This window comes from Cetorhinus maximus, chromosome 12, assembly GCF_964194155.1.
Source record: "Cetorhinus maximus chromosome 12, sCetMax3.hap1.1, whole genome shotgun sequence".
Lineage (NCBI taxonomy): Eukaryota > Metazoa > Chordata > Chondrichthyes > Lamniformes > Cetorhinidae > Cetorhinus > Cetorhinus maximus.
The window spans coordinates 110,447,671-110,464,529 of record NC_135890.1 but is presented as its reverse complement, the minus strand read 5'-3'; the positions used below and the strand labels follow the sequence as shown (position 1 = coordinate 110,464,529).

At 38.5% G+C, this 16,859-nt stretch overlaps 1 protein-coding gene across 11 annotated transcripts in view; it reads right to left on the bottom strand.

The window, feature by feature from the left end:
• git2a (G protein-coupled receptor kinase interacting ArfGAP 2a) overlaps positions 1-16,859 on the bottom strand; it is a 76,330-nt gene that overhangs the window by 14,221 nt on the left and 45,250 nt on the right. For 3 of the 11 annotated variants that reach the window (XM_078554397.1, XM_078554407.1, XM_078554408.1), the window contains exons 13-16: positions 14,235-14,374; positions 12,990-13,139; positions 6,116-6,364; positions 2,495-2,584 (exon numbers count right to left, since the gene is read on the bottom strand). In XM_078554397.1, the coding sequence (XP_078410523.1) occupies positions 2,495-2,584; positions 6,116-6,364; positions 12,990-13,139; positions 14,235-14,374 (629 nt within the window). Of the gene's footprint in view, positions 1-440; positions 1,720-2,494; positions 2,585-6,115; positions 6,365-12,989; positions 13,140-14,234; positions 14,375-16,859 lie in introns of those variants that run through there. The other 8 variants (XM_078554398.1, XM_078554400.1, XM_078554399.1 and 5 more) reach the window with 8 other exon arrangements.

The following is a 16,859-nucleotide window of genomic DNA, read 5'->3' as shown; positions in this document are numbered from 1 at the left end:
AGGTTAAAAAAAATGCCCAGCTTGAAGATTACATTGCGCTCGTGAGAGAGCCAATTTTAAGAATTGTGTCTCATATTTTAACCCTCACTTCTTATTTGTATAATTAGTTTAGACCCTCCTAATTATGACAGATGTTATTTTAATCAGTTTTTTTTATAAATGCAAGTAATCTTCTCATTCCAGTTGAATTCAAACAATCTTTTTGAAGAGAAAGATACAGTTAAACGAAGATATTTATAGCTGGACTACCAGTCACTTAAGTGTATCCATATTTCTCTTAGGTTTGTATATAGCAAAATTTTATTTGAAACTCAATTAAGAAATTCAACAAAATTAGCAGTTCGTAAGTAACACATTGTTCTAGCACATGACAGAAAAACATTTAACATGAATCAGCTTTCCATTCAAGTAATTCATTTTTAAAAAATGGACAATCTGACTTTGGAAGAAGAAAGTTTATTTTAGTTTTAAAACCAGTAGACTTAAGAGTGAATACATGCTACAATGTGAGATAAATCAGACCATGCTCAAGGCAGAATGCTAATGAAACTGTGGCTGGTACCATCTTTACAGTAATAGGCTGCCCAAGAACGATTGTCTAGATAGATTAGATTTTAACAAAAAAATTAGCTCATCCAGGCATCTGCTTGGAGAGTATAGGGGATCCCTGTAGCCAATGGCAACTCAATTGCTACAAGGCTCTTCCCATATTGGAATGGAGCATTGCATAAGGCCAGCACAGATGATGGTTACCCCTCTGGTTTAAGATGCCACAATCACCACGACTAGGCTACTGGACCATGAAATCTTTGGTAGATAAATAATTGGCACTATTTTAAGGGCTCCTTCTGTTCCACCAGCAGCCAGTCACAGTTCATTTAAAGCAATACTGAAGTCCAAAAACTCCTTAGTGATGAAAGCATAATTAGAAAATGGAGCAAGCTTTTGAAGTCAACTGTGATCTTCTTCTGAAAGCTTTCACCTCATGGTACAGCAACCAAGTTGCGTGAAGATCCCAATTCACATATATGCATACACTACGTAGCATTGCAATAGAAAATGGAATTTTTTGTTTTAATTTTAACCCATTGAAAAAGCACATCAGATTTTCCAAGTTAGATTATGGGGGTGGAAAAGGAATGTTGAACACAGAAAATCTGTACCCTGCATTAATTTAAGACAATATGTTTTAATTTTTAATTTCAGAATGTCACATGTATGCCACCAGGAACATATCCTTTACTTTTTTTTTAAAACACACATTATCCTTTCAAACTTAGCCATCAATTGCCAAATTAGAATATTTGGTATAAATGACTCAATGTTATTTCCCCCTTTGCATCACTCTTTGCAAGAGTAAACCATTACAGCTGGGCTCCTCTGATGGCTGTGTGTGTTAATCCAGTGCGTAGAGAGACATATAAACTCAGATCATGCCCGTTCTAACCCTGAACTATGATTTAGCTGATCTCAGCCAGCATGGAGTTTGGGTGCTATAAGTGTCCTCAGTGTCTGGATTTGGTACCAGCTAAGGTTCTTGCTTCTGATCAATATCCAGCGATCCATGTTTGAAGTGTGGACTTTGGGTAATGACAGGATTGATTTGGCTGCGATGCTTGCCAATGTTCAACGTCAAGGCTTACACATGTAAAATGGCCATATGAGGTACTAAAAAGCGACCAGTGCTCATGGAATCATACGACATCAAGGAATCAGTGCCTGCAGGAGCGAGGAGGGGAGAAAATTGGGAAGAAAAAATTATAGCCACTATAATTATACTGAAAGTTTCTTATTCAAATTTCTCACATCCCTTCTTGAATGTGGTGTATGGCTCCATGGGCTCAAGTAGCGCTTCAGTACCTTGCCCAAGTGGCCATTCTTCACATATGAACTCAGGCAGAGTGTCTGCAGGTGATTTGCCTGCATCATAGCTGAGCTTAAATCCAGTCATCACCCAACACGCTCACCCCCATAAAAATACATATGCCAGTTAATAAACAGGATCTCAGGCCCTTTAGATCCATTTCCTATCCCAGGTGGAGGCCAGTTGTACTCTAGCTGAAATTAACTAATTCAACAAGAGACCAGAGATCGAACCTGTGACATGCCTGCTCTATATGCTCAATACAACACAGTGGAGTGAATTCACCCACTAAACATCAGGGCAGCATGACAATATCTCTTGAATGGAGATCTAATACCTGTGCTGTAGCAAAGGGTCAAGCTTTGATGGCTGAAAGGATAATTAAGCTTGGTGTGCATTGCGACCTGTGGTTTGGGAGCAAGCAGGATTAATAAACTGAAAAATAAAAATGAAAGGCAGAGAAGAATAATCAGAGTATGCAGTGGGTGAAGGAAACTCCAGTGAAAGTGACTATTCATGCAGAGTTGAAGGAAAGGAAATAGGGCAAAAAGGTGGGAAAGAGGCAGCAACAGGCACTGCAGATGGTCACCGCCTCCTCCTATGTACAGACCAACTGAGAAGGTACTTAACCCTTCGGGTGTTCTCATCCCGGGACCAGGAAAGCGTGGAAGGGAAGGAAGGTAAAGATGAAGAGGAGGTCACAAAGGCACTCCTCCCAATCTGAAAGGGGAAAGAAGAAACACTCGGGCAAAAATTAAACATAAGAAAAACACAACAAAAGAGCGACTACACGAATTGTAAACCGAATTATAAATATAGGTATGCCAAGGTTTTATACAGAGACTTTAACTGAATGTTTTCGCTGGGTTTTAAAAAAACTATAATTGCAAACCATTTTTAAAACACAGTGAACAAAACTCACTTTAACTGAATAGGCTGCCTTATTTGGTATGGTTACCTGCAGAATTTGTAATATTGCAAAAGTGATATGAACACTTTGCCAATTAAAATATTAAATATTGCATAAAAATTAGTAGTCATCCAACCAAAGTTCTGCCCATCAAATGTACTCAAGTGAAGTATATTCCTCTGAATTAACTCAAAGCTCTTAAAAGATATATGAAGCCCCATTTACTGGCATCTATTGATTTCTTCCCTGTTTTGTTTGGTTAGAAACAGGGTCGAAAAACATCCTGTGGCATCATCATGGTTGGCTTTATAATGTAATTGATGGGGAAAGTCATGCTGTAACCGAAGGTAGGATTCTATACAAAATGGTTGTTCCTGAACAGTGATTTCAAAGAACAAAATGAAAACCAACGAAACAATCAGAAACTGTAGAAATTCTGATACAAATATCCTCTTTAGAATGATCAGCTGCATGCAGACAATGTGGAGGTAGTAGACAGGCTGATCTGAGTGCACTTAATTTGTACCTTTTGGAATAACAAAAACTTAATGAATGGATTATTTTAAAATGAGTCATTACGTTGAGATGAATAAAAAACAAAATGCTTGTTCATCTATTTAAAACAAAACATCTCAAAAAACCACAGGAGCACTAAGCATAACAAATCCAAGGAGGGCAGACTTCCCATTACTGTGAGAATGCTTATGATCTCAAAAAAAGCATGTACATCTATGACAAATTAACAAAGCAAGGAAATTCAAATTGTGTAACAATGTCTTTAGATTAAATTAGCACATTTGAAGGGCAGAGGATGTAAAAATACTACAACTATTTTACAAAATATTCTTTCAACACATTCAAGAATCACATTTAGTACAATTCAGGTTTTATGGCTTTTACTTGGCATACCTACAAACAAAATAAATCAACAAGTTGACATTTAAAAGCAACAAGACTTCACAGTGAAAACAAAATTCTGCATGTTACTCTTGAAATTAAGTTAATGACTAAGAATGACACATTTTGGTGATTTTCAGCTGGCCGGGATTTTAGGAACTAAAAAATAATCAGGAGGATGTATTTAGTCAATGACCCATTTACCTCCAGTTCAGTCTGGTTCAGTTCAAACATTAGGACCTCAGTGTTGTTTGGAACAAATTGCCTGTGGTAACCAAATATTACCCTGGGCTACCAATGAAAGGTTTCATTTTATAAACTTAAAGGCAATTAAATATAAAGCATAAGATGTGTGCATTTTTAATGAAACAAAAAAAATTTTACCCCAATCTAAATGTGAAAAAGAAAAATTTGCAGGACTGGGGTTAAAGAACAGGGGAGTGCAACTAATTGGTTAGCTCTTTCAAAGAGCTGGCAGATAGGATGGGCCAATGGCCTCCTCCTGTGCTGGAGGTTTTAAGATTCTGTATCGAATTTCATCAAGTAAAAATTCTAATGATGCTAAATGCCAGGTTATTCTGTATTTGAACCCAAATAATTTTGTAGCTTATTGAAGTTTAGTGTAACCCACATCATTCTTATACAAAGCCTGTGGAAAAATTTGTAGTATGGGATGAATATTCCAATCTCAAACCCAACCTGGATGGCAAACAAATTAGGCATAATCCAGATTTAGCATAATTCCATTTAGGGTAACGATTTTTCTTATTATATAACCTATTACAGATGTTCTTCCTCATCAAAGGAATAGTGTAATCCAATATTCCCCAATGCAATGCCTGGATAAAAGCAGTTTTCTCAATCCATTTTTAAAAAGCTAACCGCCCCTACCAGCCCCCATCCAGTCTAAATAACAAACAATGGAATGCTTTTATAAAACTTAATATCTGAAGATTCAAAAATGACAAATGTATTATACTATGCAAAAAAGAGTAAAAGTACCAACAACTATATTGCTTTCCCTATTTGCACAATAGTGTAGTGCGTTTAACAGAACACAAGATCACAGAGGGGATTCAACCTGCAACATTCGTGAAATGAACAGGACTGTCAATAAAAGTAACACCTACAGGACTGTAAACCTTCAAATGCTATCTTTTCATAATGGTGCAACTACCTGCCAGAACTGGAAAAAATATTTTGCAATAGTTAAGTTTATTATATTAAGTTATATTAAGTGAGGTTTTACACTGATGTTTATATAAACTGGAGAAACTAAACAGTCTCAATGATAAAGTGTCATCAGGTTGTTTAAAAAGGTAATTAAATACACAGTTCTTATTTTAGGAGGGCTTTAATTTTCAAAGATTTTAAATTGTTAAAAACAAAGTTGTGCAAGTTTGACTATTTTTCTTATGCCGGCTTTCTCCCTTTCCATCTCTTCCCTTCTGAAGACAAAGATTCAAAACCCTTGCTCAAATTATCACTGTCCATGTATCAAGTATCTATAGAAAGCACCACAGCCAAGCCCAATTCAGTTCTGATCTACCAAGCAGTGTACAGTTTGCAACATGCTGACTCAATGTCGGTCAGGAGTAGCAAACCTCTCCAGCTGAGGTACACAGTTGGGTTCCACCTTTCCAACTGATGGCTGAGATAACTAACTTTGCACAGACCAGGCATAGAATCAGAGATATGCCTGGTCTTATTTACTCGACACTGCCCTCATGGTGCATACACAAACTGAACCATCGTGGAGGAGCTGAAACTTTGAACTGCCAAAATAACCTGCTTGTTTCAAGAACAGAATTAATAGGATCTTCATGATTTAGCTCAATGTACAATACTTGTACAAAAGCAAAATACTGCAGATGCTGGAAATATGAAACAAAAACAGAAAATGCTGAAAGCATTTGGCAGGTCAGGCAGCACCTGTGGAGAGAAAGGGAATTACTGTTTCAGATCAACGACCCTTCATCAGAATAGTTCTAATGAAGCGGCATCAACCTGGTGTTTTCTCCGCACATGCTGCCTGACCTGTACAATACTGGTATGCCACCTAGTGCTCCTAGCTGGCATTTTCTTTCTTCCACTATTAACATTTGGTCAAATAAAGTTAAAAAGTTTAGGTGAAGGTCTTTTAGGCCTTATTCCTTTCCAATTCAAGTATAATGATGATGTTAGCACAACAGTCTTGGAATAACAACATTGAAAGGAACAAGGTTTAAAGGCTAACATGCAATGGGGTCATTTATATTCAATTAGGCATTTTTCAATAATTAAAAAAAAGCTTTGCAATAAAAAGGAGTAAAACAAGAAAATGACAAAAAAACCACAAGATAGCATTTTGCAAGCTAGAAAAGAAAATCAGAACTTAGGACAAAGAGGAAAAGGAGAAAAATAAAGCACAAGTTGCTTACCAGAGCTGACGGCGATTTACTTACGTGTTGAGGGAAGGGTTGAAGTCCTGCAATACTGTCCTCTGGGTATGTGACGTCCCCAATTGGGAGATAGGGTTTCTGACCAGAGCCAGTCTCATACATGGACATAGGCCGGCTGCCACGTGCAGACGGGCGCCGTTTTAAGGACGAAGGATTGGAGGGACCTGGGTATTCTGAACTGTTGGGAACTTGATAGATATTCGTAGTGACCTGCCGCCTGAGGGTGGTGTTTTCACTCTGCAGCGTTTGAAGCTGAAAGAAATTTTTTTTTAGCCAATAATCTTTTCTTGCACCAAGCAAAGCTGGACAAATTTTGGCGATTACTGCAATGTGGATTGTGCACGCCATAAATGAAATTTTGCTATAACAAGTAAAGTCAGAGAGACAGATAGAGGAAATAAACAAATGAATATCTCAGTAGGAGGAGCTGAAGCACGGACTAAATTGCACATGAACACCATAAATTCCACCTGGAGGTTGAATGTTTGCACGGCTCTATCACATGGATAGACTAGTTTCTCTAGTGCTATGAATGCCGGTGTTTTTCTTTTTTTTTTACACACAGTACATACAATGACAGGTTTCAAAATAAAGGCGCCTGCAAAAAAAAGTCAGCTGATGCCAGTCCCTGAAGTGTCCATAATTTACAGGTTTCACTGTACTAACTTCTGAGGTATTCTATCTTCAATCTCTTATAAAAAAGGATTTTAGTAACACAAGAGTGTTTTGATTACATGGAACAAAAAAGTGTAATATGAATTTGTAGGAGTTCTGTAACATTTATTACAATACAAAACAGCAATATTTATCTCACAGTCTTAAGGACATTAAGACCTGTTTCTCCTGTTCCTATGAACCTTGGCAATCTTTCTGCTCCACATCTCTGGGGCTCCATTTATATCTTGTAAGGCCATAAGATTCTATCTGAGCAGTTATTCAATGATGTCTCTCTTTATTCAACTAAAACTTAACTTTACATATTTTGTTCTGCACTGAATCCTGCTCACCTATCAACCCCATCGTTGTTAACCTCTACTGGCACCAAAAGCCTTTAACAGCCTTGCAGCCTGCTTCCACCTATACTCCCTGCCAGGTGTTTTGGTCCTCTGACTGTGTGTGTCTTCCCCCTCACTTCTTCCCAACATTGTCAAGTCCACAGCTGCATTGTGACATTTTCATCTTTAAGGCGCTATGTAAATGCAAGTTGATGATCCCTGGTCTTTTCTTGATCTCCAGTAGAAAATGTCAAAAGAAGGTAGAGGAAGGAATTGCAGTTTCAACTAAGTATGGCTACAAAGGGTAGAATTATTTAATAGAACAGTTTGCCCATCCCATGGTCCCAGAATGATCAATTAGACAAATGATCAGTTAGCTGATATAATTGATCATTATCAGTTATTAGTGTCTTCTGTTGGTTGTAGGTTGAGGAATAAACAATGGCCAGGGCAACGAGAAAACTACTTTTATCCTCTTTGAATAGTACAATGGATCCTTTACATGAAGGCGAGAGCGGCTCACTGTTTCTCAGAGCAAAACAAAATGACCTGTCCCCATATTAACTGTGGCTCAAGTACTAACTCAAAAATCATGTGACTCAGATCACTGGCTGGCCCATGTCAGCAAAATCAAGAGTTTAAATTAAAACAAAATGTTGGAAATATTCAGCAGGTCTGGCAGTTCTGATGAAAGATCATAGGCCTGAAACAACTCTATTTCTCTCTTCATAGGTGCTGCCAGATCAGCCGAGAATTTCCAGCATTTTCTGTTTTTATTTTAGATTTCTACCATCCACAGTATTTTGCTTTTGCAAAAGTTTAAATTACAGATTTAAGATCAAGACTGCTGGAGGGTCCAGAGAAATTGCAGTCTCTCACTTTCTTTTTTATATAAATTTAAATACATTTTCCTCCCTACTCTCCTGAAGTGGCTGCTGACTCTCAATGCAGTATGGTTCCAAAAGTGCAGGTCTTCATGCATTTCACTCACATTATCCACCTTCACCTGTGAAGGATAGCAATGAGGACCAGCTATCCCAGTGTGGTGTTGGGGGCTTTATAGATGAGCCAAAAATCTGCACGTGTGCACTTTCAAATAGGGATCATTGGGAAATAATTAGAAGCAGGAATTCTAGGGGCAACATTTCCCCCCCACCAATCAGGGGGGAAATGCGGGAGCAGGCGGGTGGCCTTCCGATCAGCATCCCCAGTCGGGCGGGGCGCTGCCATTTTATGTTGGCAGGCCAATTAAGGCCCGCCCAGCGTGATGTCCGCCAGGAGGCGCTGTGCGCTCCCTGTGTGGGCGAGTTGGGGGAATTCCCTCAGCCAGGAGTGTGCTCTTTCGCCAGATCTCCCTGGGGCTAAGTGAGTTATAGGATCAGATTCGATTGAAAACTTTAAATAAAGGTGATAAAAAAAATTTCCCTGCCATGTCCCCATATATGACACTGTCACATGTCCATAACATTTCATAAAAATTTAAATACCCTTATGAAACACCATCCCGCTCGTGGATGAGGTTTCATGTTTTTTCCGAAGCCCGCCTGGGCTCCCGGCCTGCCCACCGACCTTAAGGTTGGACGGGCAGGTCCATTAATCACCTTAATTAGTTTTTTAATGGCCTTGATTAGCCGTTGACAGTTTGGCGGGCACGCAGCTGATTCGGCTGCATGCCCACCAAACTGAGAATCTAAATGACGCAGGGTGACGTCAGGACACACGCCTGACGTATCCCCGCATCAGTTTACACGTTGGCGAGTGGGCCCCGCCCCTGCTCGCCAGCCGGAAGATGCTGCCCTAGGTATATTTAATTCTCTTAAAGTATCAGTTTGGCTCAGCTGGTAACACTCATCTTATTCACTTCTTGTGGGTACAAAAGTGCAATACAGTTAAAGCTGACACTTCACTGTAATACTGCAAGCATGCTGCATTGTCAGATGGTTCATTAAATCTAGGCTACATCTTCCTATTCAGGTGGTGGAAAGATCCTTTAACACCATTTAAAGGAGGAGTTTCTCCAGTGTTCAGGCCAAAGATCATCCCTCAACCAACATTCTAAAAGTAGGTTAACTGATCATTCATCACATTTATTATTTCTGGGATCCTGTTACACAAATTCACTGTTGCATTTAACCACATAACTGTTAATATACTTTATGAAGTGCTTTGGGACATCTAGAGTAGATAAAAGACACTATATAAATGCAAGTTCTTCCTTTCACAAGTGATGTTTTAGAAAATGGCAGATTCTCTGCTGCCATCCAACTAACTCAGAGACCAATCAAACCTGGGACTTTCCAGTTTTGTTTTTAGTTTTTCATTCTAGAGCAACTATTTCAATTTCAATAATGTGTGCCAAATTGCTTTAATTTATTAATTGTTACACTGAAAAAAAAAAACAGCTTTCATGTTGGATGGAGGTCATGTTAGGATAGGAATCATGTTGGTTCAATTAAAACTTAAAAAAACATCTTATGCCTTACAACACTTGTTTTTACTCAGAAAGAACAATGGGGGCTGTTAAATCTTAATAGGATACTGCACATTTTAAAATATTTTACCAGGGGTTAAACAATCTGTCAGTTCCAACCCGCTAGTTTGTTAATGAGACAGAATAAGGCAGATGAAATTTCAGTTCAGAGAGAATTCTGGCTGCGTTTAATTTTTGACTACCAATACAAATGAATATCAAATTACAACAACCCTCTTATACAAGGGAAAAGAAAGTGAAAAGGAAGGTTTAGTGTCGTCTGCACATTCAATTTAAAAAAATACATTGTATTGGAAATGTCTTTCTATTCGTTGTAAACTGCTATGACATTTTCATGAATCACTGAGCTGAATTGCTCAGGTTTCTCCTCCCTCTCCTTCAGAGACTGTAACAGCTTCCGTTACGTCTCTCAACCATGCATGCTGTAATTTCAGATCCTGCTACTGTCTGACAGCTATTGTAAAATGGTTATTGTATTTCCTTCTCCACTGAGCTTCAAATCCCTGAACAGATTATATCTGCGTCAGATCACGATTAATTTTTAATCACCACTCATTGAATTATCACTATTGTGATTTCACTTTCTGATCAGCCTACTTGTGGTTATTAAAACAGCTGCTTTTTCTACACTAAACATGTCACAGAACGCTGCTCGCTTCTTTTGGGGAATTGCAGGAGTGACATTGTGAGGTGTTACTAGTTTGGGTCTTGCATTTTTAATTTTCTCAGCTACAGCAGTACCACTTCACTAGAGTTTCCTTCAACCTCTACCAACTGGAAGGACAAGGCCCACAGATGGATGGGAACACCACCACCTGCAAGTTCCACTCCAAGTCACACATCACCCTGACTGGAACCATATCACTGTACCTTCACTGTCGCTGGGTCAAAATCCTGGAACTCCCTCCCTAACGGCACTGTGTGTACACCTACAACACATGGACTGCAACGGCTCAAGAAGGCAGCTCACCACCATCTTCTCAACAGCAGTTAGGGATGGACAACAAATGTTAGCCTCCACAGTGACACTTATATCCCATGGATAAATTTAAAAAGTAGTCTAAGGCTTAATATTCAGGTCTATTCCTTTACTGCTCAATATGCACTATGCAATAGCATAACCTAGGAATGAAGCAACAGGACATCCTAGTAGTTGAACTGAATATTTGTGCCTTATGCAACATACTCCTCTCCAATCTTTTCAAAGGTGGACTGAGAAACGGCATCCTTATATTAAATTAAAGTTTTAAATTACTGCAAGTGAACATACAAAGTAATAGTTAGGATCAAACTCACTTAGTTCAATCAGCACAAATTTCCTTTGCAGAACAGTACAAATGAACATTCTACACCTCACCACATTGGTGAACCATCTTTCTCAGTTTAAACCTATCTACTTCCTGCACTCTAACTTTCAGTGTTGGTAAATGTTTGCCATCTCAGTTCTTCCTTTTAAAAAAAAGCCAGTATGTGATTATGTCTGTTTAATCTTCCTGTGCTCACAACCCAAAAGGACAGCCTAAGAGAGAACTGCTGCTGAACCAGGATCAAGGACCTTCCAACATACCAGATGAGGGATGGCTACTGAGACAGACTAACAAATTGCTTATCTTTTCACACTTGTGTTGAAGTACTTTATTTTAAAAAAAGAACATTTAAATCCTAATTTTTTCCGCAAAAAAGGGTGAAAAAAATTTCACTGAGGACTAATATTTTTCATTTCTGAACCTTCATTTCTATTCATTACTGCAGAGTAAAACCAGCAATGGACCAGGCAGAAATGCAAAACTATTTGCTATAATTCAGTCTGAAAAGGAAAAATAAGTATGCAGTTTTAGGACCTCTCCCTCTAAGGAAGTGTTGAAACATTGGAATTGCAAAGGTGAGAAAGATTAAACGGACTTTTACATATTAAAGTATAATTTCTATTCTACATTATTTTAGGGCAAGGTAGGTAAATAAAAGACAATTTTGAAGGAGGTAGCTTTCCATAGGGGTCCAGTCACAATTAGGTCAACCCCAGGCTCAGTATTACGTTCTCTCCTGAACATGATGCTTAATGTGACAGAGGAGGGCATACAGCATAGTAATTAATTGTTCCGATAACACCAAATTGTGTAACAAAGTCAATAACTTAGAAGAGTTCAGAGATTAGCAAAAAAAAAAGTTGGACACAAATGGAAGCATCACGTTGCTGCAAGTGGATTTAAATATGTTGGGGAAGTGGACCCAAGATTGGCAGTTGGTCTTTAATACAGGCAAACATTTCATAATACACATAGATGAAAACAAAGGAAATAGAATACAGTATGGCTTGTAATTTTAGACAAATGAAAGGAAAACTGTTAAGTGATTGGTGACCACTCTCACAAAGCACAAGCATTATGTCAGGAGGCTGCAGCCAAGGAAGTCATGGTTCAGGACTGTAAAGCACTGCCTATAAGCGTGTTGCAAGCAGACTGAATAGTAACCACAGGGAATTAGAAATGTACTCAAAAGGGAAAGAAATTGCAGAGCTATGGGGAAAGAACAGGGTAGTGCGAATAATTGGATAGCTCATTCAAAGAGATGGCATAAGCACGATGGATTGAATGACATGCTTCTATGCTGTCTGATTTTGTCATTCATTATAATACTAGGACCACAGTAAGAGGATTATACAAGACTTTTCTAAGATATAGTTTAGAATAACATACTCAATTTCCCCCCCCGGGCCACCACCAACACCACCCCCCACCCACCCCTCTCCACATCAGAAAGGATACTGTGACTCTGGAAAAAGTGCAGCAATGGAAAGCAATGGTGATTTTGACTAGAAAGTTTTGCACTAAGGTAGCCAGCAAAAGCCATTGCAATTGTGTTCTGTGGTTGAAGTACGCATTGATTTCAGACTCAAAAGACCCAGGTATTCAGAGCCTTAAATATGGCTATAACTAACCTAATTTTCACCAAGTCAGCCACCCCAAGTCATGCATGGTGCAGAAAATTAATGATACCGAGCAGTTGGTTGGAGGGGGCAGAAGCAAAAGAGCATCACTTTTTTCTCTCTCAAAAGGAATCAAGACACCCAAAGATTCTACCAGTACCAGCTCAGGTCCAACTCAATGAGCAGATAGAAACAAAAATGAAACTTGTAAGAGAAATGAGAAATCTGAAGCACATTGAGGTACTGTTTTCTTGATATTTACTGTTGCATTTAGGGCAAAAATCCTCAACCCCACCACCACACTGCCTCAAATAAAGAGGCAAAAGGAAAATGGAATGCATATTTAAGTAATCCACAAAGCTACAAAAAAATAATTGGGATCTTTAACTCTCAAAATTTACCATTCCCCCCAGGCTACAGAACACACTGAACTCTTCAAGGAGTGTCTGAAAAAATTATTCTTACTTTTTTTTGCATCAAACGCAGCTCATCACTCAAGTTGCTGTTCACTTTCATTAGCTGCTGTATCTTTGCCTCAGAAGCGCTAAGTGCATTTTTCACCTCCATGTATTCCTGCAATGTAATTGGTCCGTCTGACAGGTCAGAGTCCATGCTCTACAATAAGAAGTGCATCTGATGAACAAAATTCTATTTCTTTGCAGATATGGTTAAAAGAATCAATTTTTTGGTGGCTAAAGCTGCAGTGAGTTTCCCTCTTTCCTAAAATAATTTTTACTCATATCTCTCTAAAAATCCTTCATTACTGAACTTGACTGGTAGAATGGCTAGGAAGCTGCCAAAAAGCCACTGGAACCATGACATTAAAACACAGAAGGAACAGATTCAAATGCGAGATAGCATTTGGATTTTTTAAGCTTTTAAACAATAGCTGAATTATAATAATAGTAATCACATTGAATAGGTTTGGATCAAGCTGCGACAAGAAAATCTGAAGTTTTACCACAATAATGTGAACCTACTTGAGATTACTGCCTTATAATCACTCCCATTTAATCTCAAAGACAGTACATCAGTTGATTCCTCCAAGGCACTGCCCACAAACAAAATGATTAGATTTATAACAATGGATGAAACTAATAAAAAATAAAAACAAAAATTCAAATAAAGCTTGTTGCTGGATGATGCATGGCACTGAAAATATAGCTGCTTTGTTGAAGTTTTGTGAGAGCCAAAGACTGAGTTGTCAACATGTCAATGAACAGTAGAGATTGTACATATGCACATCCTGGAAAAGCAACACCAAGTGCAGCTTCTTGATGTTGGATGATTCTGGAATAGCTCTCATGCCCACCTGAAATCTCACCCATTGCTGCTTGCAACGGAGCTGCAGTTGGATGTGATAGATCGTTTTCAGCAACCAATATCGCTAGAGCTACCAAGCAGGGAAGGAAACTCTGCTTTGGAATTTCCCATGATAACAAAATTTGTTTTTGAATAAGTGACTGGGGTGACTTGTCTGATTTGATGAAAAGGGGGAGTATTCTGAATTTAAAACACTCAACTAGCTTTTCTTCCTTTTATAAGTGCAATGTTTTGTAAATAACACTGATATGCATAGCATTATACACTTTAGAAATGAACTGGAATTTAAATGTTCATTGTCAATTTTGGACATGATTCAGGAGTAGTATAATTAGTATCAGGGCACCATCTATCTTGAACTCCATTAAAATGATACAGTAGAGGTACCTTTGCTCTGATTGCTTTAACTGTTGGTTCCTGGTCCGTATCTTCATCTGAAGCAACACTGTCATAATCTGGCTGATCGTTGTCATGGCTCTCACTGCCATGACGATCATTAACGCTCTTCAGTACAAGTTCTACGTTATCTATGTTAATGAGAAAAAAATTGAACAGTTTCCAAACTGATTGGGCCAAGAACGAAGAAACTGAACAAAATCGAAGAGAACTAACTTGTCACAACAATCTTTACACAACTACAGACAACAGCAATCTCTGGTATGAAGATCAGAGTGTATCAGAATGCCTGTGATTATATAATGTATTGGATAATGACCAATAATTGCATCTCTCCTCAGTAATGCTCACCTTTGCAGTTCAGTTTTGTCCACGGCTCAATTGAAATAGAACCCCTGACAACAACCATTAACTCATTCCCAATTGACTAAAAGTAGTATGGCACACTTCTCTGCAAGCAATAGGGGAAATGAATTATGATCATTCTTAAAATAATCATGGATGAGCAATTCCCCAAGAGAGCTCATCCTTCCAGCATCCAGCTGTATTTTGGAATGCTCAACACCCTTGTCCTGGTTTGTTATTAAAAACATTTATCAATCATATACTTTTCACTGAAACTGTTATCTCTGGTTCTACTAGTTAACTGGGATATTAATTACCTCATCAAAACCATTTAATACTTTGATCTGATTCAACTTTAACCTCTGTACAGCTTGAGCTTCTCTAATTTTTCCACCTAACTCATCCCCTAAGACTTGGGATCATTCTTTAAGGCACTCTTTCCTTTGACTCCTCAATACAATAAGTATTAGCTCCAAAACTACATGATAATGGGATTTGCTGTGGTACAGCACACATCTTCCAGACCATAATAAGTCAGTATGATATATTTGACCCCACATTAAACTGCTCTATTACATTAAATTTCACAATGAGATTAAATACAAAAAGAGGGCTAAGTCCTAGCAGCATTCACAGTCAACAGACAGTTACTCAACATATCAGTAAATTCAGGAGCCAGCGTGAAACACAGCTATCAGGCTAAGGAAGCCCCGGTTTCAAATTCCTTGTTCAGTTCTTCCTCGGGCCATATCTTTTGTACCAAGTTTTGTTGAAATCCGTCCATTAGTTTGTGAGATATATTGTTTACAAACAGACTCATGGACAAAAACATTACCTTCACCCACCGTCAGTGGCAAAGGTAACCAATAAAAATAGATGGGGATATCACAGCAGTGTGATGTCCCAGGATACAATGCCAACAAACTATGAAGTGAACGGCTCCTCCTGCAGCTAATCTTTTCTTAGTCCTCCCGCATCTCCTTGTCAAGCTGTCAAGAAGCATATTGTCATCTGTAACGCAAAACACTAACTTTCTTAACTCTGTGTCTTGGTTGGGGCTATGCAAGATTTCAGTGCTGCCCTCATATATGGGCAGTCTGACACTTCTTATTCACTCAGACACTAAACAAGAAAAAGCTCATAATAGGTGGTTCACATTCTTGGATTTCTAACTTCCAAACACGCTTCCCATTTTAACCCTTCACAAACTGTCGGTAGATGCACAAAATGTCATTAGTTGTTTTTGACTGAGCTGTGCAATTCTGATTCTAATGCCTACCTCTATTTTAAAATAAAAACTCTATAGTCATTACCTCTCTGAAACTTTCCTTGTTGTTCTTAATGCAGCATCCTAGGTAGGTTGTGCCTCCCAGCTTCCTCATTGTATTTAAATCAGGAATTATCTCTGCAACTCGTTCTTCCCTCAGAACTCAAACCTGTGCAACTCCTTACTTCTCCAATTTCTTTCCTCTAACAGTGTGCAAGCTTTTAAAATCCAAGATTGGCACCATCCAATCTCTATTTCTTGATTTGCCCTGTCTTCTTAGATTATCAGCTGTGGCACAGTGTAAAGAAAATATCATTTTTCCAGTATTTGTGTGGGATACAGTGAAGCAGGCTTGTGGCGGGCTGTGTGTGTGTGTCTAAATTAATTAGACTAAAGACAGTCAGACTGCAAGGTTTAAATCATCAAAGGGTTAGGTGTAAAGCAGGCATTTTTGAAGTCGAGATGAATGAGCCCAGATGGCATACCCGTAGATGCAGCATGAATAGGAATTTGCATTAGGAGATAAATGAGGAGTGAGGTTTTAGCTATCGAATTTCAAAGAGAAAAAATTTTACAACTGGCAAAGATCATAAATAAAGCAAAGTTACTAAGTTTATTCTTCCCAAAAATGGTGGCCATAAAGACAACATGAAATATTTTTATATTCGGGGAAAGGTAACTTCCAAAGGAAGTTAGGAACAATGAGTTTAAAGATCAAAGAGGAAAACATATTTAAGGAAAGATTGAAAGTTGTATGTGGGGTCCGTGTGGCCCTGGGATTTTGAGGAGTGTGCTGTGTGAATACAGTCCTGTGAAGGAAGCAGCTTCCAGCCACTCCAGAGAAGTGTCTGGTTGTTCCAGAAAGCAAGGTTTTGTTACAAGCCTTGGATTTCCATTGTTGAGAGAGAGGGAGAGAGAAGCTTGTGAAATACCTGCCTTATAACAACAGTGGGTGCCATGTGGTAATATTACTGGATGTTTTATAGATTAAGAATCTATAGGGA